This window comes from Suillus paluster, assembly GCF_016628075.1.
Source record: "Suillus paluster strain FC165 chromosome Unknown EDB91scaffold_39, whole genome shotgun sequence".
Lineage (NCBI taxonomy): Eukaryota > Fungi > Basidiomycota > Agaricomycetes > Boletales > Suillaceae > Suillus > Suillus paluster.
The window spans coordinates 180,221-202,181 of record NW_024537599.1 but is presented as its reverse complement, the minus strand read 5'-3'; the positions used below and the strand labels follow the sequence as shown (position 1 = coordinate 202,181).

The window sequence follows — 21,961 nt, the reverse complement described above, 5'->3', positions numbered from 1 at the left end:
TCACCCGGTGCTGGCCCATGGCAATAATTGTACCGTGTTAGATGAGTGGGCCGAGGGGGTGGAGTGTCCAAGGCAAACAGATGGGCCGGGTGTATATAGTATAGATGGTAGTATAGCAATGTACTATATAGGAAATTATGAATAGTAGTAGTGAATCCAGTGTGTGATAGATGAGTGGGCCAGAGAAATGGAGTGCAATATAGACGAGTGGGCCGGGGAACTGGGGTGTGATGGAGATGAGTGGGCTGGTAAATGAGGTGCAATGGAGACGAGTGGGCCGGTACATAAGGTGCAATGAAGACGAGGGGGCCAGAGAATAGGGTGCAATTGAGACGAGTGGGCCAGTATAGCAGGTGCAATGGAGACAGGTGGGCCGGTAAAGGAGGTGCAATGAGGACGAGTCGGCCGGTGTTATTGGGTGTAATGAAGACGAGTGGGCCGGTGATATGGGGTGCAATGAAGACGGGTGGGCCGGCATTATAGGGCGCAATGGAGATGGGTGGGCCGGTGATATAGGGTGCAATGAAGACGAGTGGGCCGGTGATATGGGGTGCAATGAAGATGGGTGGACCGGCATGATAGGGTGCAATGGAGACAGGTGGGCCGGTATTATGGGGTGCAACAACGACCGGTATTTATGTAACCAGTTGCTTGTGGTAACATAGCACTCAATCCGGCGATTCCACCAGTGGTCTGATCATGTAAAATGGTTAAGATTTGACAAAGTTATGAGCCCTACAAGGGAAAGCCATAAATTTAGAGGATATTATGATGTATTGTATCTAGACCATTGCAACCGGTATTTTTTGACCGGTATTTACGTGACCGGTCAAAAAATACCGGTTGCAATGGTCTAGATACAATACATCATAATATCCTCTAAATTTATGGCTTTCCCTTGTAGGGCTCATAACTTTGTCAAATCTTAACCATTTTACATGATCAGACCACTGGTGGAATCGCCGGATTGAGTGCTATGTTACCACAAGCAACTGGTTACATAAATACCGGTCGTTGTTGCACCCCATAATACCGGCCCACCTGTCTCCATTGCACCCTATCATGCCGGTCCACCCATCTTCATTGCACCCCATATCACCGGCCCACTCGTCTTCATTGCACCCTATATCACCGGCCCACCCATCTCCATTGCGCCCTATAATGCCGGCCCACCCGTCTTCATTGCACCCCATATCACCGGCCCACTCGTCTTCATTACACCCAATAACACCGGCCGACTCGTCCTCATTGCACCTCCTTTACCGGCCCACCTGTCTCCATTGCACCTGCTATACTGGCCCACTCGTCTCAATTGCACCCTATTCTCTGGCCCCCTCGTCTTCATTGCACCTTATGTACCGGCCCACTCGTCTCCCTGCTATACCGGCCCACTCGTCTTAATTGCACCTTATTTACCGGCCCACCCGTCTCCATTGCACCTGCTATAACCGGCCCACTCGTCTCAATTGCACCCTATTCTCCGGCCCCCTCGTCTTCATTGCACCTTATGTACCGGCCCACTCGTCTCCATTGCACCTCATTTACCAGCCCACTCGTCTCCATCACACCCCAGTTCCCCGGCCCACTCATCTATATTGCACTCCATTTCTCCGGCCCACTCATCTATCACACACTGGATTCACTACTACTATTCATAATTTCCTATATAGTACATTGCTATACTACCATCTATACTATATACACCCGGCCCATCTGTTTGCCTTGGACACTCCACCCCCTCGGCCCACTCGTCTAACATGGTACAATTATTGCCATGGGCCGGCACCGGGTGACCCGTCTCTATCGGCACATTGTCACGCCCGGCTGCCCGTCTGAGACGGGTATATGTTACTGCATTATGTGTGCTCCTGTATCAGGTGGGTGAGGTGTTCTTCTGTCCCACTGTCCCTGATGCTCATAAACCAATATGTGCCTGCAGTGGTAGACGCTCATGGGAGGATTAAGCGCCTACGTCGCGAATCCAGCGCTAGGCGTGTGGGGTAAAGGTGCCCCAAAGGCTATGACACTAGGCGGTGATTTGCGAAATCCTGCTATTGGCGTGTGGACTTGGCAATATCTGAGTGGTTGTGTTATTCTTAGAACCGTTCCTGGCCAAGTGCTCCGACGTCTGCGGCTGTAAACTTGTGTCATTCCAAGAAATTGAAAGAAGTGCAGCGACCGGAACGGTAAGCATGGTGCCCATCACAATGCCGTGGTCAGGACAGATAAATTTTTCCAGTGGCTGAATCCTGGTCGCTCACAAGGTGATCATTACTTCTTCGGCGATATTCGTGACTTAGGATTCGGGTTGAGAAGTTTTTTGAAGGAGGGAAGGAAAGACGAAGGTATGGCACCCCTAGAAGAGGGTAGGCGGGTGGATGAGGCGGCTGACTTCTGGGGGCGCGCATGCCATTGCGTCTAGCATGAGGCCACCCATAGTCTATAATGGAAGTGTTACTGGGAGGCGCACGGCACACTTGAGAAGACAGACACACATATCACAGAAAGATTGTCCTTGGGATTCCCAACTTCTGAAGGGGTGATATTCGGACGAACATTGCTATGAGTGGAGGAAGCGGAGTCGTTCAGAAACACAAGAGCTGGCTCAAAATGTAAGCAAGAGACGATCACGCAGACGGAAAGGGCAGTTCTGACTGAAATTTGGTGTAGTCCCCAAATCAGCCAGTCCTCTCGCTTTCAGTCATGATGCAAATAGTTGAATCGGATTCCACAACATCGATGAATCTACATAAGTACACCGGGATGTCGTATGGTACGCAGTTTTCGGGAGTTGCAGGCGAGAGGTATGGTGGACTTGTTGAGCGGGTGAGTGAGATCACACTAAAAAAAAGAGACCGGGCTACCATCCTCCTGCCTTGCAAATCTACGAAATGGCTACTAGTAAACAGTCGCTGACCTACTAGTTTCGTAGCGTCGTAGCTAGTGGTGATGATGATGATGATGATGATGATGATGGTGATGATGATGTCTGTTAGCAGAGGTGCTTGTTGTCGAGGACGATAAGCTTATGGTGTTGCGGGTGAACTACATGATGTTGAGTCAAGACATTTTTCAACTCCGACAGAGTCTCTTCAACTTTAGTGAAGTTCAATTGATAAGTACTTATCATATCATATTCAGGCTCAAGCTTCAAGCATGACGCATCGTGTCAATGCGCATGGCTTGCTTAAGTGACAACCGTCCTTGCCAGTGCTACTAACTATATGCGGTCCTTCCCTTGTGCGTGGCCCAATTACTCTCTTGATAGCTCTTGACGGACCAGTGTAACTCACGATCATATCATATGGCTCCAAGAACCCAACCTGTCGGATGGCTTGTACAACTAACAATATAAGGTTTACCACAGCACAGAGGCCGGATTTGTTGATCGTACGTCCTCACCGAGTCACTGGTGGCTCCTGGGCATGACTTATTTGGCAATGACAGCAGAACCGTGACGATATGGTAGCAAAAGCTAGCGACGTGACAGCAGAAGACTTAGTGATATATGTTCTCACTGACCTTCACCTTCCACTACGCAATGGATAACGTTGTTTATGCACATCCCCACACGGCTGTCATCGGACAACTTTGGGGATTTTCAAATCCCCAAGTCGGTCGCCGGGGAATTTCGCAGTTTAATTATCAAAGTGTGTGCTATTACTAGGTCCTAACCCGAAGCTAACCTAACACGCGCTTGATTCTTCTCGCTCCTTAAGTATAGTGCACTGGGTCGTCACCCGCTTTTAGATCCTCCTAGCGCTTCCCTCTAGACGTCAGCTTCGCTATGATTCCCCCTTGGACGTCACTAGATTCTACTCCAGGTCGACGTGTTTTCTATCGTCCACTCGGAATCACCGAATCATCCTTCTATTGGGATAGCGTTTTTAACAGCACAGCAGATATCGTGGTGCACGTACACCTTCGCACCATACAGACAGATGACCGAGACATTCATTCACAACTGAATGTCATGCGTTCTTGGGGATCTGTCAAAAGACGCTTTCCCCTCATTGCGGCTGAAGTTCTAGAGCATGAGTCTGGTCCAAGCTTCATTCTGCGTGAAGAAGCGGTCACAAATCTTCGACCCGATGATGTCACATTCAAGGAGGTCAATTCCTTTCACCACGCTGAATGCCTCATAAACGAAATCATGGATGGACCGCGAGTCCTTTCATCTCAATTGCTTGCTCGTGCCTACATTTTGCGCCGAACAGACAGGAGTGACCATTTCCACATTGTGCTTATGTCCGCTCACTGCGTCACGGATGCACCGTCCATGAGCACAGTTCTTAGGACGTTCATAGACACACTGTCATCTCGGATTGAACCACCATACATTCCTCTGGGCGAAAGAGTGCATATGTATCAGCCTTTAGAGAACCGTTTGCGTTATGGGGATATTCCGCTTGTCAAACAACGGTGGAGGCGGGCTTTAGGCTATGCAATTTTCACGGTGTGGATGTCTAAATTCAAGGTTGGCATTCCAGTTGCTCAGTCCGTGGTATCGTAGTAGAGCTGAAGCATCGGGACAGGGTGGTCACACCCTCCCCGGAAACTTCAGGGAATCCACACCTCGTACACCCGCTAAATCACGCAGCCACGTCTCTATGTTTTCTAGCCAAGTGTCATCCATCATTCTCTCCAATTGCCGTCGCCATAAAATTACCATGAACAACGCGTACTATGCTCTCAGCCAAGTGGCCCTGGCACGCGTTCTATGTCGACGGTACCTCAAGGGTCAGATCTCGAAAGAAGAATGGGAGTACAGGAAGCGCCAACCCATGCACCTCTCCGGGGGGTTGAACTTGCGTCCATACCAAGACAGAGACTGGTTCCAGACGGGCGGCTCAGGCGATATTGGTATCAATATCAGCTTCTTCTGGTACACACTTCCATTCATGCCCCTTGGCGAGATGTCGAAGGGGGATGCGAGCAAGCTGGAACTTGTCGATGGGGCACCGGACTTCCCGGCGCTCATGTCTTTTGACCGGTTTCTTCTCCGGTGCGCTAATGTGAGGGCACAAGCCCAGAAAGTATTTAACCACCCGCGGTTCGTTGATATATGTACCGCTGGACATGATCGTGTTGCTTCAACGAGGGAAGTGGCGTTGAAGTGGCTAGAGACGAGAGATAGCGTTTTTCCAGATGATGGTCATGAAAGTGCAAGACCCGTTCAGTCTTTGAACCCGATTGTCACACAATTAGGATCCACCCTTGGCAACGTCAGTAGCTCTCATAATCTAGGTTCAACCAACTAAAGATTTCCAGGTGGATAACGTGTTACCCCTGGACTATCCTCTACCTCCTGATCAGGAGCTGTCACCCCTGTGCAGTATGCCCCATCCCAATCGCACGGGATATCCAGCATGGTCCCCCCCTGCTGATGCCGTCGAGGACGCCAAAACACCACGACTCCATATTGAGTTCTGGCGTGTCCATCTTCATGCGCATCCTGCGGAGCTCTATCTTGCGGCGTCTTCTATGCACCAGCAGTTACACTATTTTACTTCCTATGATCAGCGCGTTTTCAGCGAGGAGACCATGCAGGAGTGGATGCGTGAGCTCAAGGATGCTACGTTGTGGTATCTGGGTCAGTCTCATGGCGATGAAACGCGTTTACAGAGTAAACTTTAGTCAACACAACGTCCTTACAGCATCATAAGACGGCACAGGGAAAGTGGGTAATTGTAGAATTACACCTACAATACAATACCTTATACCTGTCTGTAGAATCTACTCGTCCTCTTCGCGATACACGCTTTCCAGCTCTGCTCCTTATATAGCTAGGCCGGCCAGGCTGTTGAAAGCCTTATGTAAGTATTGATACTCCGACATGATACTCCGACAATATGATGCACCAGAACTTCAGAAGAGCTCGACTCTTAAGTTTGTTCGTCGCGCTTCTACGCGTCGTCAAATTTACCCGTCCAGAACGAACGTTGATATATGCGTTCAGAATTTCAGATATATATATCAGACCCACGCATTTTACGGGGATCACTGCTTCGTTTGTTTGTCCAACCTGTTACCTGTCCCGGACTTTGGATGCCCACTTGAACATTTTGAACAGGCGCTCGTGAATGTCTCGAAGTAAAACAATTCAGATGTTCTATGCTATACCCTGGTGAGGGCGACGTATCATGTGTTAAGCGAAATCAGATATCTGATGCCAGTGGGTGGTGTTCCGATAAGTCCATTTACAGTGACTGAGTACTGATTATTTATCCTCAGTCTGAAATGAACACTCATGCGCACGGAGCGTTCTCGTGACATGGATAACGTCACGGGTCATACGCCATTGACCACACAACCACTGGGATCCTTTCTCGGAAATGAGTTCATTTACGGTATCTATATACCAACAGTGGTGACCGTTTGCGCCCAAAGTCTGTACGGTGGTATGGTATGGACTTGTGACAGTGGCTGTAAAATACTAGATACAGCCTGGTGAAATGATGGTTTAGCTACGCGAGGCTTTCTCTCAAGTAAGTCATTTTTGCCAAAAAGATTACCGATACACTAGCCATTGATTCAATGATTGAGGCAGCGCGTGCCGAACACAGGCCGGGGGGCTATTTTTGTCATTTTATATAGCTTCACAGCAAATCTTGGAGATCGACATGAACCACTTTGGAATTGATTGCTCTGTTGGAAACGTTCAACCTCGCACGAGTGCTTCCTAGGACATCGGTGGGCATCGATCGCAATGCGGTGGAAGCGAACTGCAGCAACGTGTTGTTCGCCATTGGTTCGGGTCCTGACTGGCGGGAGCTTCGCGAACTCCGGTGCGCTCTCTAATTTGGAACTGGTAGTCTCACACGTAATTGTAGCAGCAGTCCTGAGGTTGGCTGAAACGTGTATCATGCGTCCACGAGGACGTGGTGGTACGACTTTCTTTTCGACATATCACATCTGTCTCAGACGGTGAAATTCGTCTTTCTCGTTTTTGAGAATGCTGCAAAATCGCTTTGCCATCTTACTTGCTATCTTGCCATGGTTATGCATGTTCGCTACAGCTCAGAGCGTAGCATCTCAGGCATACACACCTGTTGCCGCGCGGTGTCCTGCAGGCTTCAACCTGGTGCGAATGGCTGGTACTCCTGGAAATCAGACCCTCAGCTCATCCGAGGCCTCCTACGTCCAAAATCGCAAGGCCGAAGTCCTCCCGCAAGCCTGGAAGACATACCTCTCCAATGTCCAGTCCACCAATCCTTCCCTCCCGAGTTACGTCTCAAGCATTCTTTCGGGCGCTAGCTCCGAGATCCCAACTCTAGGCATTGCAACGAGTGGAGGAGGGTATAGAGCATCAATATTTGGTGCAGGAGTTCTGAACGCGCTAGACGCACGAAACTCATCCTCCAACACTGCTGGAATAGGGGGTTTGCTTCAGGCAGCGACATATCTATCGGGGTTGTCAGGCGGATCTTGGTTCATCACATCCCTTACTCAAGCCAATTTCCCCACCATGCAAGAGCTTATCCTTGGACCCACCAGTCCCACAGTGTCTAACAATTCGTGGGGAGGATGGAACGCCGACTATGATATTGCAACGCCAAGCTCTAATCCTGTCACGGATACGGAATATTATACGGACCTTGTGGAGGAGTTGCGTGGCAAGTACGATGCAGGTTACGTAGTAACGTTTGCGGACTATTGGGCGCGCGCACTAGCTAGGCATTTTACGAATGGCACTTTCTCGTCTAACTTCTTTGACGAGTCATACACTCATGGAGCTGGTATCTTATGGTCTGCCGTTGCAAACACGTGGGCTTACTCTCAATCTCTTGAAGTTCACTCATTGATTCTGGTTCAAGGACTTCTTTTACATCCTACTCGATACCATTCCCAATTGTGGTCGCGGACCTTCAAGCTCCGGGTCAGAATTCGTCGGAGATTATTGCAGGAGACTATGTGCCTTTAACCAACCCCATATTCGAGTTCAATGTCTGTGAGTATGGAACCACGATCTTTTGTTCCTGGCCCCCTGAACGCATCCGAACAGTTGAAACGGGTTCTTTTGATCCGCAGCTTTCTGCATTCACGCCTACCAAATACTTGGGAACGACAAACAACAGTATCTGCATCACTAACTATGATCAGTCGGCGTTCGTCGCTGGATCATCTTCCGAACTATTTAATACCGCCAATGTGGGTTCCGTTCCGTTCTTTGATTTGTAACACGTCTGAAGTAGCTATCAGAGTACCTTGAGTACGACATATGGGCCTATTTTATCTCTTATGGAGAGTATCCTGCCTGAAGCGAAGGTTGAATATGATGTTGCGTCTTGGCCGAATCCATTCTATGGCGTAGCGCCGGACACGTTCATTGATTCTGCGCAAACAAACCTGAATATGGTGGACGGTGGCGAGGATGGCGAAGTTATCCCCTTGCAACCTCTCCTCGTGAAGGCACGTGGCGTCGATGTTATTTTCGCTATTGATGCTGTAAGCATTTGTTCGTATGAACGTCGCGATCATTAGTTGATTTTCAACTCAGACCAACGATATCAACGGCTTTGCTGATGGCAGCTCTTTGATTGTAAGCATACGCAACTGTCGAATAAGCTTCACATCTAAACTCTTGCCAGGCCACGCAAAATCGTACATCGCTTTACCCTTCTGCTTACTCATTCCCTCCCGTTCCCACTGCTTTGGGAGAATTCACCGCACAAAACCTGACTACCCGCCCAACGTTCTTTGGATGCAACACCACCAGTTCGAACGCAAGCACCCCGCTTCTCATATACCTTGCTAACGGTGGTCCACCCCACAATGGTCAAGCTCCCGTCACCAACACCTCAACCACCCAATTATCTTATGCGTTGTCAGAGATCCAAGCAATGCTTAGCCAGACATTGGTCATCGCGACCCAGGGGTACCCAACAAACGGAGTGACGACGGATCCGGATTGGCCCTCGTGTCTCGCATGCGCTATTGTTGACCGTGCGAGGGAGCGAGCAGGAGAGGCGAGGAGTGGAATTTGCTCTACGTGCCTGGATAGGTACTGTTGGGATTCGAGCACGCTGACGACTGCTGCCTCTGTCAGTGGTACTAGGCGCATCAGCAGCGCATTCGGACAGCTGGCTGCCTTTGGGGTGGCGTCGGCTGTCGTGGCCATGATGCTGATGTGAAGTCAATTTATGTAGGTGGACGCTGTTCGAGTTTTCGTTGTGTTTTTGGTTAGTGTTGGCAGCTGTTGACGAATTTGACGCGATTACTGGCATGACGTTTTCTTTTGTTGGTTGAGGATGAGCTGTCAGTGTCAGCTAAGGAAGGGTAGAACTTCGCATCTATACAAACAACCTCATGATCCTCCAAGCCACTGAAAGTCCTCCTGTCCTTAGTTGTCTATACTTTGAACAACTTGCACTTCTTGAGCTAACATGTGCATGAGATTCGGGGCCTTGTTATGATGGAAAAGGCAACCACGTGTTGTTTACAAACTCCGCGAACCTTGTGCGGGTAACAGATACTTGGATGGCAAACTTGAGCTTGACGTGACTTGAGTACCGTATCGGCCTCACCAAGCTGGCCCTCGTGCTCTCCATCCCTTCAAACCTCTCGTTATCGGCCCAAGCGATGCTTCCTGCACTAAGGACGATGCAAATTTCTCCGGATGGATAGATTGGTTTAGATGAATCCCAAAATTGAAAATTTGTCCTCGGAGTCGGTCTTCATGGCGAACAAATCGCTGACGTTTTACGCCGTCGACCTGGTTTACTGCTCCGATGCGGTGTCACGTCTGTATTTTACTGTCGTCATTTTGATACGTGATGTTGTTTTACTGATTTTGAGCATGAAGCATGTTTTCTGTGCTGCCAAGCTAATCCGGATCTGTAATGGCGCCTGCTATTGGCCGAATCATATGCGGGTGACGGACTCTCAAGGTAATTCTATCACTTGCTATAGACTAAGAACTGGGGTGGGGTGTGATGGATTGAATTTGCGGTCATCACACCCCACCACATTCCTCGTTTCTCGTCATCGATTTATGTGGTCTTCGCTGGTCTACTGGCACGTATTTCGATTTGTTCCCAGCGCGACTGTTACTAATGAAAATTCCGTCTCATAGGCAAAGCGAGCGTCACGGAGGAGATCGAGGGACCAGGAGAGGAATTTGGTATCCCGGAAGTAGATTACCTGCGAGTCCGATTTAGGATGAAGTAATTGACAGTCTAACTGCCATCGGCGACATGCAAGTGTGACCACGATTTGGATATGTTTTTGTCACGCTCTCTGGAATGTATATATACCAGCTACATTCTGAATTCTTCATAGGCTGCCCTTTCTTTTCTTTCCCCTCCATCAGTCACTTAGCCCGCCGTCGACGTAGGCATTTTTTTTGTTGTCGTTTCGCATTGTCGGATTTCCCATTTCCTACTCCCACCATGGACTTCACCACTACCGCGTTCCCCATCTCGGTTTCTTGGATAACCCACAACATCGCTCTCGCCGCTCTTTCCCTTACTTTGGTTTACGCTGTCTCACGCGCTACATACAACCTCTTCCTTTCGCCCCTCAGCTCGATACCCGGCCCTTGGTTCGCCGCCGTCTCTAACTTTTGGATCACAACACACGTCTTGCGCCTCCAACAATGCAAAACCAATCACCGCCTTTTTGAGAAGTATGGCCCTGTCGTTCGAATCGGTCCAAACAAGGTCATCTTCAATGATTTGACGTCCATGAGAAGCGTCTACTCAGTCCACTAAATTTGACAAGAGTACCTTCTACAAGAGTCTTTTGACGTGCGTTTATTTTGTCTTTGACGCGATTTAAGCTCATGAGCCCATTTAGTAACGAGAACGATCACGCGTTAGTGCCACGTGCAATCTGTTTGACGCGCATATATGCTGATTTTCTGACTAGTATGACAACTCTGGACCATGCCGGACATGTGACCCGACGAAAGGGCTATGCTCCTCACTACATTCCTCTTAACCTCGCTCTTTTTCAGCCCGAGGCCCATGATTACACCCTCGAGCTTGTTTCGGTACGTCCATTGACATTAGCATGACATTTCCCATTTAACGTTCCCGATCTAGGCTCTAGAGCACGTCGGAGGCAAACATTCTCTGGATTGTCTTGCATTGTTCCGCCATTATATGGTCGATATCATTATTGCATCTTCCCATGGCTACCGACAAGGTGCTCTTAGTAAATGGATTGCGGGTGTGGAAGATTCCATGGCCACCGCAATCGCCGATTTCCCAAAGCGAGGCATTATCGTAAGACGATCGACCTTGTATCAAAATTAGACTGACAGGGGCTGCAGAGAAGCGCGGTTCCGACTTGGGTATGGGATTTGATCTGCCGTATCCCCAACAACCGGTGGCGCCAGATGTGCGATTCTGATATGATCATGGGCGAGGTTGTTCCATTTCGATGCCTATAATGCGGACATGAAGCTGATTCTCTTCTCTTCTCAAGTTCGTTGGTGCACGCGTGTATGAGATGCGAGCACAGTTGAACGCAGGAAAACTTGGCGAATCTGAGAAGATTCCAATGCTGCGACGCCTTCTCCAGTACAGGTATTCTCCTGAACAAGCTATGCCCGACCATGATATCATCTCAGAAATGATGGGACACATGTATGCGTTTATTTCTTGTTCAACTGCTTATAGCGCCAACTTGAATCGACACCCCTAGGATCGCAGGGTCTGATACCACATCAAACTCGTTGTCCTACTTCTTTTGGGAACTCAGCCGCAGGCAAGATATTATGACGAAGCTGCAGGCCGAACTGGACCAAGCGATGCCTGATCCGCGTGCTATTCCTGATATCGCTCTCTTGCAGAAGCTTCCTTACTTGAACGCTTTCGTGAAAGAAGGTCAGATCGCACCTCGCTTTAGGTTACATCTTCTTCATTACACGTGTTGTAGGTCTACGGCTGTACAGCGCCGCGCCAAGTCCTCTCGAACGCACGGTTCCGTCTTCGACATCCAAGAATGGCGCTATTAATGAAGCTTTCGATCTTATGGGTTACGCACTTCCTCCTGGCACCGTCGTTGCCACCCAAGGCTGGTCTATGCACCGCGATGCGTCCGTCTTCCCTTCTCCAAAGACATTCCTTCCTGAACGCTGGCTCGAAAGACCTGGAAACGCTGAACATCTTTTCAAAATGGCGCAATATCTTATGCCATTCGGAACTGGTTCGCGTGTCTGCGGAGGACAGAACTTGGCGCAGATGATGTTGCGGATCTCGGTGGCCACTGTAGCGAGGAACTTTGATGTTGTGGCTCCTCCTGAGACCAACGAGCGAAGCATGGAAATCAAGGACTCCTTTGTAATTGACTCTCCTTCTGATCCCTGTCCGAAGACTTGACTCATGGGCTCTCTCTCTCTTGCAGGTTATCTTCCCTGCTTCGATGGAATGCAAACTCATATTCGTCCCACGGGCTCAGTGAGCTCCCTGGCGACTCCACCACCATAACTACGACCCACACGAGCGTACACGCCTCATAATCTCTCCCATTCTCATCTCCTATTCCTACTTTAGTGATTAGAGCTCTTATAATCCGTTAATACAGCTCCACGTGAGCTGGCTATCCTGCGATATCCTCGTCGAACTTGCTTCCGTTGTAGTAGTGTGGATATACTGTTGGTTTTCGTGATGCTATGCATTCGTATTACTATGGTATTCTATTCGAATTAGGCTGGACCATGTATGTAGGTCGATACCCAGTTGTATTCCGAGTTTTGACATCTGATACGTTCGGCGGCGTAGTAAATGTGGTATTCGAACTCCGTTCGTGGTATCGTATAAAAACGACGTCGACGTCGAGACTTTGGTCAGGACCATTTCCGTATCGATTCAACTTCGTCTTTGCCTGGACTCATACATCAGCCACTGTGCACGAGAAGTGGGGGAAGTTTTACTCTGCTCCTTTGTGTCGTTACTGACCGTGCGTGGTTCAACATACATCTCATATAATCAATTACATGAAGAAGCGGAGTAAACGTGTACTGGTTTGGTGTCAGATGTCCCAAGTGTTGGTGCGGTTACTGCGTCCACTAGTAGAGCCTCTACCGTTCCAGCACTTGAGTCTGTATCGTCTAAGTAGTAGAACCTGCCGACTCGGGAGGACTCTTGCTACTCCCGGTTACATCAAGTGAAGTGGATGATAGTTTTACTTTGCTCCTCCGTGTGATTGCCTCACTGTATAATCCAACACACGAAGGAGCAGAGTAAACATATACTGGTTTGGTTTCAGACGTCCCAAGTATTGGTAAAGTAGTCTCTAGGCTGCTGCCACTCCTGCACATACTATCAGCAAGTGCTGGAGTGGTAGCCAGGCTGTCTCGTCTACTAGAAACAACCGGAGGAGAGGAGAGGAATATATGATCTTGTCGCTTCCGTTTCCAATATCAAGCGAACATCATACGCCTCGAGAATGTTTTTCACTTGTGTGTCTCAACTGAAGAAGCTGAACTTTCGTAGTGTTTTCTGGACAGTCAAGTGACCCAAGCTTTGACCACCTGAGTGACACCACTTATGTTAATACTTAGTAACGTGAGAATGTACGCATTCACGTTACTAGTTAGAGGCAAAAGTCTATACTGCAGTACTGCAGCACTTACTGCAGCACTCAGCAGTGACTTCGCAGGTATTTTTTTTCCCCTCGGCTTTATCCGACGATGGCTTATCTGGGCTTATCAGCTGTTATCAGCAAAACCTTATCTAACGCTTTCGGCAATGTGCGGGCTCGGGTGCCAACTACTCCCGCTGCTGGCGCCGATGTTCCCACAGCCTTGCTCATCGTCTACAACGATGAGCACGCTTATATCACTCAATCTTGCTCAAACACGAGCGCGTTTTTTGCGCTCCCTTTCTCCTATGGTCCTCCTCTACTCTGATGAATATTTAACAGATGTATCTACTATTTTAAGCGGTGTAGATAGCTTAGTACTACACTCAGAGCATGTTCTACTCACTGCCAGCAATGATGAACACCCTTGACCTTTGTCTAAGTGCCTGTCATTATATGTTTCAAGTGCTATAACATAAAGGATGATAAACGAACAACTACTACGAAGCAACTAACATATGCTCTGCGCTAATGTCAAATGACTACTCCTCACCCCCTTCACTCCCTTCACCCTCGTCACTCTCACCGCTACTTTCAACAGTGGCAGCACTCTTCTCTACCATCTTTGGGGTGCACTTCTTCCGTGGCTTATAGATGGTCTCACCGGCTGCTTCGCGAGCATGGTTTCTAGTAATTCTGTCCGCAAGCTCTTCCTCCGTCAGCTTCGTCCACTTACAGGTCCCTTTGATGAGTGCATTGAGCAACAATTGTACTGACTTGCGTCCACCAATACGAGAGGGATTCTGGATCGGCAGAAGTTCAGATGGCCAACCATCAAGCACCACACTGTGATGTTCAACAATAGCATGCTCATAGTTGTTATAGTTCATTTTCATGTGGTCAGCGAGTTTGTTTTCACGCATGATAAAGTCTGTGCATCCACATCAGCAACAAGAAAACTCTGTAGAGATAATGCTCACCAAGCTCATCTTGGATGTGCGTCTGACACTCGCTAATTAGCTTGTTGAGGGATTTTTTCTGGGTTGACATAGCAGATACATCCTCAGCTACCGGCCAGTAGAATATCGTCAAAAAAAATCAGATTAGCTAGAGTATAGAAATGTACCAAGGCCAGAGACAGCAAATGCTTCCAGTTTTAACGCCAGGCGCCGAGGCTCAAGATCCAGAACGGCTCGCACAAACTTCTTGGCCTTGTCTGAAAAAAAAAGCTTGGGACCGCTAAGGTCCTCGATCCCACCACGGACAGCCACATAGAAGCCTTCGACACCGAGGCGGGAGCAAATAGCTGTCCACTAAAGTATATACCTATAAGAAAATGAGCAGGGAAGAAAACCAGAAAGTACCTCTTGGTCCATAGCAGCAAAAGTGGCCTGCATGTCACGCTGGACTGCCTTCGGGTTATCACGGACCATGCATTGCTTGGAGGCACGCATCTTCATGATCTCAACCTCAAGAGCATTCTTTTGAGCGCGGGAGAGTCTTGCATAGTCGACGCACAGAGTTTCATTGTGAGAGTCGATGAACTCCGTAAGTTTCCAACGGTCACCCTTCGATAGGCCTGGCAAGGAGCTGAAATTTAGTACAGACACAACATTGTGTGATAGAGACACGTACCTTCATTTATATCATTGAGTCGTTGACGAACGAACACGTTCCATGCATTTGGACGCCGACGATGGCAAACTGTCTGACCCCCAAGGAACAGTTGACGTCGCGTCCAATGCTCAGACCTAAGTAGCGTCCGTTGAGCATGTCCTTATAACTCATAACAGAAGGTCTCACCGGCCATGTTTCTTGGCAAGGACTTGAACCTTGTCCATGTAGTCTGCGCGGGCATCGTTCACGTCATCAGTGAGTGCGGTGAACTTCTCACAATGCGCAGACTTCTGAGACGTTGTGAGCTGGGGCCGTGCTTTCTTGACTTTGTTTGTATTTCCGCGTGCCATGACCAAGTGAATAGCGAAGCAAAAGTAACAAAATTTAAGAAATTTAAGACTTACATGGAGGATTATATATTAGATGGTGGCGACCCTTGCTCGAAAATACAGTCCGCAAAGAAGATTTATACTAGCATGAAATTCTAGCATACAATGCCGTTACAAAATGTACCTAAGACACTAGAAAATTGCTTCAGTCATGAGCTCATTTGCCGAAACCCAAGACTCACCTAGATTGTACATGGCGAGCAAAAGAGCAGATTTTTTAGGCTCAAACACCAAGTTCTCGTCAAGAATGTATGGCCACTGCATTTCCTCAAAGCCTTGCCTTTGAAGAACACAAGAATGAATTTCGCGGACAACTCCATGCGGAAGATTGTACGAAGCAAGGACAGCCCGCACTGCCTCGAAGTTGGGAGTGTTTGGGGTACTGACACAGCCATTCAAACCAATGCTCGGAGTTCTGATGACTGGGTCACCAGGAGCCAAAAATCCGACATGACTTTCTGCCATTGTGCCGGGGCCCAATGCATCATCCAACATTGAGCGAGACGAGCTACCAGTGGTGTTTCTAGTATAAACACAAGGAGGGGTGTTCACCGGCGTGAGCTCTTTGGTGCCTAAGAATGATATTTGAGCGACCCTGTCACAATAAAATGGAAGCAATACACACATACCATCATTAAGAGATCTGATTTTAGTAGTGATCTGCCGGGCATTGCACCCGGTGTCAGCTAAGTGGGCACAAACGCCAGATGATGGAATCAGATAACAATTGACAGCCATTGATAACGACTTACAAGTGATATTGGGGGCAGGATGCTCTTTCAAAACAGCTGGCGACGTCAGGTCCGTCGTGGTAGCATCCGCATCTGCTATACCATTGGTCGTCGGGCCTGTCACAGTAACATCTGCGAGAAAGATATGAGAATCAGTTGGTGATGATGCGAAAAAACTTACTCTGTCGTAGTCTGGTAGGCAGATCAACCGTCTTCCAACAGTTCTTTGGAAACCAGGAGTCACGAATCCCAGGAAGCGAATGGTCAAGAAGAGTAGTAGTGATGTTACTCATGGCATTGGCGAGCTCGCAGGTTGGCGGATGAGATACAGTAGCTTTAAGAGTGATGTCTGGAGATTTGATAGCGACCATCTTGCGTCCACGAGGCCCTCGTTTGTACCTATGTTTTGCCGGCCGTTCGAAATCGAATGTTGCATGAAACTGAATACATATAAAGTCATGCTGAATCAACAGTAAGTGCACACGACCCCCAGAGACAAAAAGAAAGATACATACCAGTGCATCATCATCAGCGTCAACTGCAAGGTCTAAATAGTGAAGGCGGTGGATTGGCCGAGGCAAATGACCATCCAGAGCGCTTGATTCTGTGGTGAATGTGGAGTTTGAAGTAGGCATAGTGAAAGCTGCACGATTGCAGAAAATAACAGAGAATCTGAAAGTGAGAGCAATAAGGCATCCACAAAGTTGGTTTTGAAGGCTGGGAAGTTTGCGAGTCTCTTTAAAGCAAAGTGCAGAGTGAAGTCAGAAATGAGAAATGAGGCAGGTATTGAGTAAATGCACACATGTTGTTACAACGTGGTGTATGGGAGTCTGTCACATCAATCTAAGATCACTGTACATGTGACTACACTCCGGAGTCAATCAATGTAAGATCTTCGTAATTGTACACTTACAACTCATCCTACTAATACAATACATACATATCTTTCAGAAAGCAGCGGCCTCTGTAAGATAGGAAAGACTGGTGTTATTGGGATCGATTGGCTTAATTATCTCGAGTGCGTACCATCACGTCACATTGAACAATCCTCAAATTCGCAAAAGTACTACAATGACATCTGTTGAATACATAACTCAAAGTGTGCCGCCTCGTCTCCTTCTGATTCATCGTCAATCATCTCTGCTGCAACTTCATCTACGTCCAATGAGACATCTGCTGCGATCATGTCAGAAGGAACACAACCGGTAAATCCTTCAAGTGAATATAATCGATTGATGCGAGCACGATGCACATCATTGACCCTCCGCTGCCAATTACAGTGGCTCAAAAAACTGTCCACATGTTTGTGCTATTTTCACTATTTACATTATTGTATATGAATGGACAGGTAGACCAGGGATATGCCAGTGGGGTACTCTGTAGTACTCCTTTGGGGCATGAATTTGAGCCCTTGCCCATGGGAATTTATGGTAATGTGGTGGCACTATAAGCCTTACAAAATGATGACTCATGTGGACAGTTTTTTGACCCTAGATTAAAATTATATAAATCATTAGTTATGACACCATAAAGTCATGCCACTATTAAATAAATTATGAAGTGGTGTCATTATGACATTATTAAACCTATCTCTAAGTATATAATGAAGTGTGTCCCATATATCATAGTCATAATCACCATGAAAACCATCTCCTCTGCTCAAAGGGATAATATCCTTTCTCTGTCTACTACTGGCCTCTCTACTTGTCAAATAGCCTCTAGAACTGGTTTATGTAAGTCTACTGTAGCCAACCTCATCAAAGAATGTCACCCAGACAAGGAAAACTCCAGTGGAGGTCGTCCATCCAAACTCACCTCTACTGATAGGAGGGTCATTATCCAACATATCACCACAGGAAAGGCAGATAATGGAGGATATCCATATACTGCTCAGCATCCATCCTCCCCTCAACTTCTGCAAGCAATCCCACACCATTCCACCCCATACATCCCCATACCATTAAAGAACCTCCTCCAAACTTGAGAGTTCCATTAATCTCTCTGTCTGTAAGAGGGCCCACCTTCTTTTTCCACACATGTACCTTCCCATCTGACCCAATTCTATTGAGTTTAGTCTCATCTGACCTTATGACCTGCTTCCAGTCCTCTACAGTCCAGTTTTGATGGGCTAGGGCAAAGGCTAGTCTTCTCTTCCTATGAGTGATGGAAAGAAGAGGCTTTTTCTTCTTTGTTACAGCCCTAAGATTGGCTTCCTTAAGGACATTCCTCACTGTTTGTGAAGAAATTGGAGTAGGAATGATGGAATTGATATGATGAGTGACTTGGATGGCATTATCAGCCTTTCCTGTGGTGATATGTTGGATAATGACCCTCCTATCAGTAGAGGTGAGTTTGGATGGACGACCTCCACTGGAGTTTTCCTTGTCTGGGTGACATTCTTTGATGAGGTTGGCTACAGTAGACTTACATAAACCAGTTCTAGAGGCTATTTGACAAGTAGAGAGGCCAGTAGTAGACAGAGAAAGGATATTATCCCTTTGAGCAGAGGAGATGGTTTTCATGGTGATTATGACTATGATATATGGGACACACTTCATTATATACTTAGAGATAGGTTTAATAATGTCATAATGACACCACTTCATAATTTATTTAATAGTGGCATGACTTTATGGTGTCATAACTAATGATTTATATAATTTTAATCTAGGGTCAAAAAACTGTCCACATGAGTCATCATTTTGTAAGGCTTATAGTGCCACCACATTACCATAAATTCCCATGGGCAAGGGCTCAAATTCATGCCCCAAAGGAGTACTACAGAGTACCCCACTGGCATATCCCTGGTCTACCTGTCCATTCATATACAATAATGTAAATAGTGAAAATAGCACAAACATGTGGACAGTTTTTTTGAGCCACTGTATATAGCTCCCAAACTTCCGCCGCAAGTGGGAGGTTAGTTGACTCGAGCTCGGTGGCCACACGTTTGATGTCAGAATCCTCAACATCGATCCAAGCGTGCAGGCGGCGGATTTCAACATTAAGTCAAGTGATCTCCTCATGAGCTCAGAGAATCTTAAAATACTTAATGGCCATCTCACGATGTGTGGGATTGCTCCAAGGCTTCGTCAGAATATTGTGTCGTGAATGTTTGAGGATCTCAAACTCGCCAAGGGCTGCATAAGACGTAACCTCGCCATATTGTAGGGTTGGCCTTCATGGATTTTGCATGACGGCAAGCTTGTTGTACTTGTCCAGCGCTGTACAAATTGTACTGGATCGCTTGACGATGGCTCGAGATATTTGTCTTCGAAGTTTATAGCCTGTGATGAAAGATTTTGTTAGTAGAATAAATTAATAAACATTAAGTTAGTACCGGTTGATGAGAGATTAGCTTTGGACAACTCAAATAAATGCTGCACAACGAGGCCCTCAAGATCTTCAACTGCCCAAATGAATCGCCGTCATTGGCTATAGTCAAGTGTCTCCCGATAGTCTGAACTTTCAGGTATCCACCGGTCAGCGATGTCTAGGTGAGTCTCTAAATCCTCAACAATGTTGATTTGAATTTGAAGACGGCGCTCCACTGCACGCCGAGCTGCTTGTGCCTGCTTCGTTGTTTGTGAAGCTGTGACACTCAACCCAGAGTCAGGTGTGAATGATGACGGCAAGTACGTCAAAAACTGGTTCGTTCTAAACGAGTTGAACTGTTGCCTGGATTGATCGTGAACTTTAAAACATGCGCAAATGAAAAAAATGAAACTTACTAATACGTATCGAGTTTCTCCAGCGCTTCCACATAATCAACTGCGAGAGTGTCGCGAGCAGGCTCCAATGCAACAGACTCCAGATACGCGAGTTCTTCGGCTACCCAGGTCTCAAAATCCATGGCCTGGTCAGGGAAGGATAAGCGGTAGGCGTCAAGTTCTTTGGTAAAATCGGTGATCAAGGTAACTGCTTGTTTGTAGTTATTGAAAATAAAGCGGCCTAAATTTCAATCAGATCAATCGGGATCATTACTCAGACAATGAAACCTTACTGAGTTCAAAATATCTATCCATGTCCCATTGGTCAAAATGCAGGTCTAGGAACTGACCGTAATGAAAATGTGACGCGTGGCGAATGAGGCATGCTGTGGTGTTCGAGCTTGCAAAAATATGTTCGCAAGTCTTGAGATCTTCGAGTCTGAAGCCACGTAGGTACATGGGGTGATACTGCAACTGACATTTGCGATTGTGAGCATGTCCATGGAATGCATTGACCGACAGTGAAAGCTTATGATTGTCAGCCTTGTCTCATATTGAGCTGGCGGCGAGTGTCTTAGACAAGCTGCAACTGATATCGCTACCGATGGCTTGGTTGTCACCGAAGACATCAAGAAGCTTATTCATTGTTGCGAGAGGATATTTAGCGCTTTTAACAATCATCAATAACATAATATTAAATCATATTGAAAACTTACAGCTCGCCACTGCGGCGCATCTCGGTAACTGTTTGGACAATTCCATGTCGGCAGGCAGAGAGAAAGATACCAGTCTGTTCGAAAACGTGCACAGTGTTCTCATCGGTTGAGTTAGCAGCCTTCCAATTGTCGGTACATGATGTGGCGTTATTGTTTTGATTGGCTCCGCGTTCACCGGGTCGTAACCGTACGTCGTCCTTGAACATGTCAACTTGATCGGGGGGAATCATATACCTGCTGGGAAAGATACGGCGATCTGCATTACCAGCATTCGCCATGCATTTCACGGAGTTATTCCCATCCATTGCCTTGAGACTGGCAGGATACAGCAGACATTCATTGGGTTGCTGTTGAAAATAGATCAGACAATGATAATTTAAAAAAATAGTACACTGACCTCAAACGTGCATGCTGGACAACCATGTTGAAGGCGCCAGTTGGGATCTGTGCGGCCAAGTGCTATATCCACCCAGGACTGAACCTCGCGAAGTATTGCAAGATATACGTCAAACGCAATTGAAAATTGATCGCGAAATGTTTGCGCTTAATTGACCTAATTGTTAATCAGAATGCTGTAAGTCGTTTACAATACATAACATACATTATGTATCGCACACAAAACCTTTGTGAATGCCTGGATGCTGAGTGAAGATTGCCGTCGTCGAAGCTGATGATAAAGCTCGAGACATCATAGGCTGATTGCAACAGTTGGTGCAGTAGGAGAGCAGCCTAGTAAACCCGCACGCAACAGAGACACATTTGCAACTTCTTCGTGTTGTTGCATAATATTGTGAAAATGGTCTAGTTCTAGAAAATGTAAGCAACACGATCTTAAATAAAATGAAGAAAGCGTACCAAAGACCTGCACTGCAGTGACCTGGAACTTATGAGCCGAAACTTGAGCGATATTGAGTGAACCTGGATGCTTCCAGGCAAGATATGCGTCCATTAGCGCAGGCATCTGCATGCCCCATGAAGTGTGCATGTTGGCATAGCGTGCTTCTCGTGTCCATTGGTCACTACGGCGCTTTGACGAGCTACAGTAACCATCAGCTGGAAAGACTGAGGAGAAGAAATACAACAGTACCTGTTGTTCAACTGCAGCCTGGCATAGGCGGAGAGTAGCCTGGTTTCAACTGAGTAACGATTCTTGTTGCTGGGACAGTCTGTCTCTGTGTCCATGTCCGTGTCTGTATCCGTGTCCGTGTCCGTGTTGCCCTCGCTGCCATCCGATGAATGCTGCATATGGCTGTCACCATCAAAAGCAC

The 21,961-nt window shown here is 47.4% G+C and overlaps 5 protein-coding genes across 5 annotated transcripts; 3 read left to right on the top strand and 2 right to left on the bottom strand.

Moving 5' to 3' along the window:
* Positions 1–3,634: 3,634 nt before the first annotated feature.
* Positions 3,635–5,648, top strand: EDB91DRAFT_505789 (uncharacterized protein). The gene is made up of 4 exons (XM_041327510.1): positions 3,635–3,650; positions 3,720–4,477; positions 4,536–5,225; positions 5,272–5,648. The coding sequence occupies exons 2-4, from the start codon at positions 3,788–3,790 to the stop codon at positions 5,635–5,637; spliced, it is 1,746 nt and encodes a 581-aa protein (XP_041175623.1). The 5' UTR covers positions 3,635–3,650; positions 3,720–3,787; the 3' UTR covers positions 5,638–5,648.
* A 1,307-nt stretch (positions 5,649–6,955) lies between these two features.
* On the top strand, positions 6,956–9,134 carry EDB91DRAFT_1055667 (lysophospholipase catalytic domain-containing protein; the record flags this gene model as incomplete). Its single annotated transcript, XM_041313942.1, has 6 exons — positions 6,956–7,767; positions 7,818–7,951; positions 8,006–8,165; positions 8,205–8,448; positions 8,501–8,542; positions 8,592–9,134. The coding sequence occupies 6 exons, from the start codon at positions 6,956–6,958 to the stop codon at positions 9,132–9,134; spliced, it is 1,935 nt and encodes a 644-aa protein (XP_041175622.1).
* A 1,257-nt stretch (positions 9,135–10,391) lies between these two features.
* On the top strand, positions 10,392–12,408 carry EDB91DRAFT_1238059 (cytochrome P450; the record flags this gene model as incomplete). Its single annotated transcript, XM_041321664.1, has 10 exons — positions 10,392–10,661; positions 10,705–10,748; positions 10,798–10,815; positions 10,870–10,993; positions 11,046–11,228; positions 11,276–11,371; positions 11,431–11,591; positions 11,650–11,831; positions 11,884–12,287; positions 12,352–12,408. The coding sequence occupies 10 exons, from the start codon at positions 10,392–10,394 to the stop codon at positions 12,406–12,408; spliced, it is 1,539 nt and encodes a 512-aa protein (XP_041175621.1).
* A 1,952-nt stretch (positions 12,409–14,360) lies between these two features.
* Positions 14,361–15,271, bottom strand: EDB91DRAFT_1028783 (uncharacterized protein; the record flags this gene model as incomplete). Its single annotated transcript, XM_041312685.1, has 5 exons — positions 14,361–14,461; positions 14,511–14,597; positions 14,692–14,746; positions 14,895–15,109; positions 15,160–15,271. Coding segments are annotated over 5 exons (570 nt in total), but the record flags the coding sequence as incomplete, so codon positions are not given.
* A 3,707-nt stretch (positions 15,272–18,978) lies between these two features.
* Positions 18,979–21,477, bottom strand: EDB91DRAFT_1238058 (uncharacterized protein; the record flags this gene model as incomplete). Its single annotated transcript, XM_041321663.1, has 12 exons — positions 18,979–19,080; positions 19,151–19,167; positions 19,333–19,445; positions 19,482–19,554; positions 19,734–19,938; positions 20,031–20,218; positions 20,271–20,525; positions 20,568–20,644; positions 20,694–21,040; positions 21,091–21,236; positions 21,291–21,372; positions 21,400–21,477. The coding sequence occupies 12 exons, from the start codon at positions 21,475–21,477 to the stop codon at positions 18,979–18,981; spliced, it is 1,683 nt and encodes a 560-aa protein (XP_041175619.1).
* Between the last annotated feature and the right edge of the window lie 484 nt (positions 21,478–21,961).

Bases quoted from the DNA above. Each gene is read 5' to 3' on its own strand.
- EDB91DRAFT_505789 (XM_041327510.1), top strand. From the start codon at position 3,788: ATGATTCCCCCTTGGACGTCACTAGATTCTACTCCAGGTCGACGTGTT. The intron at 4,478-4,535 runs GTTGGCATTCCA...GCATCGGGACAG, and splicing joins TGTGGATGTCTAAATTCAAG to GGTGGTCACACCCTCCCCGG. The intron at 5,226-5,271 runs GTCAGTAGCTCT...AAAGATTTCCAG, and splicing joins TAGGATCCACCCTTGGCAAC to GTGGATAACGTGTTACCCCT.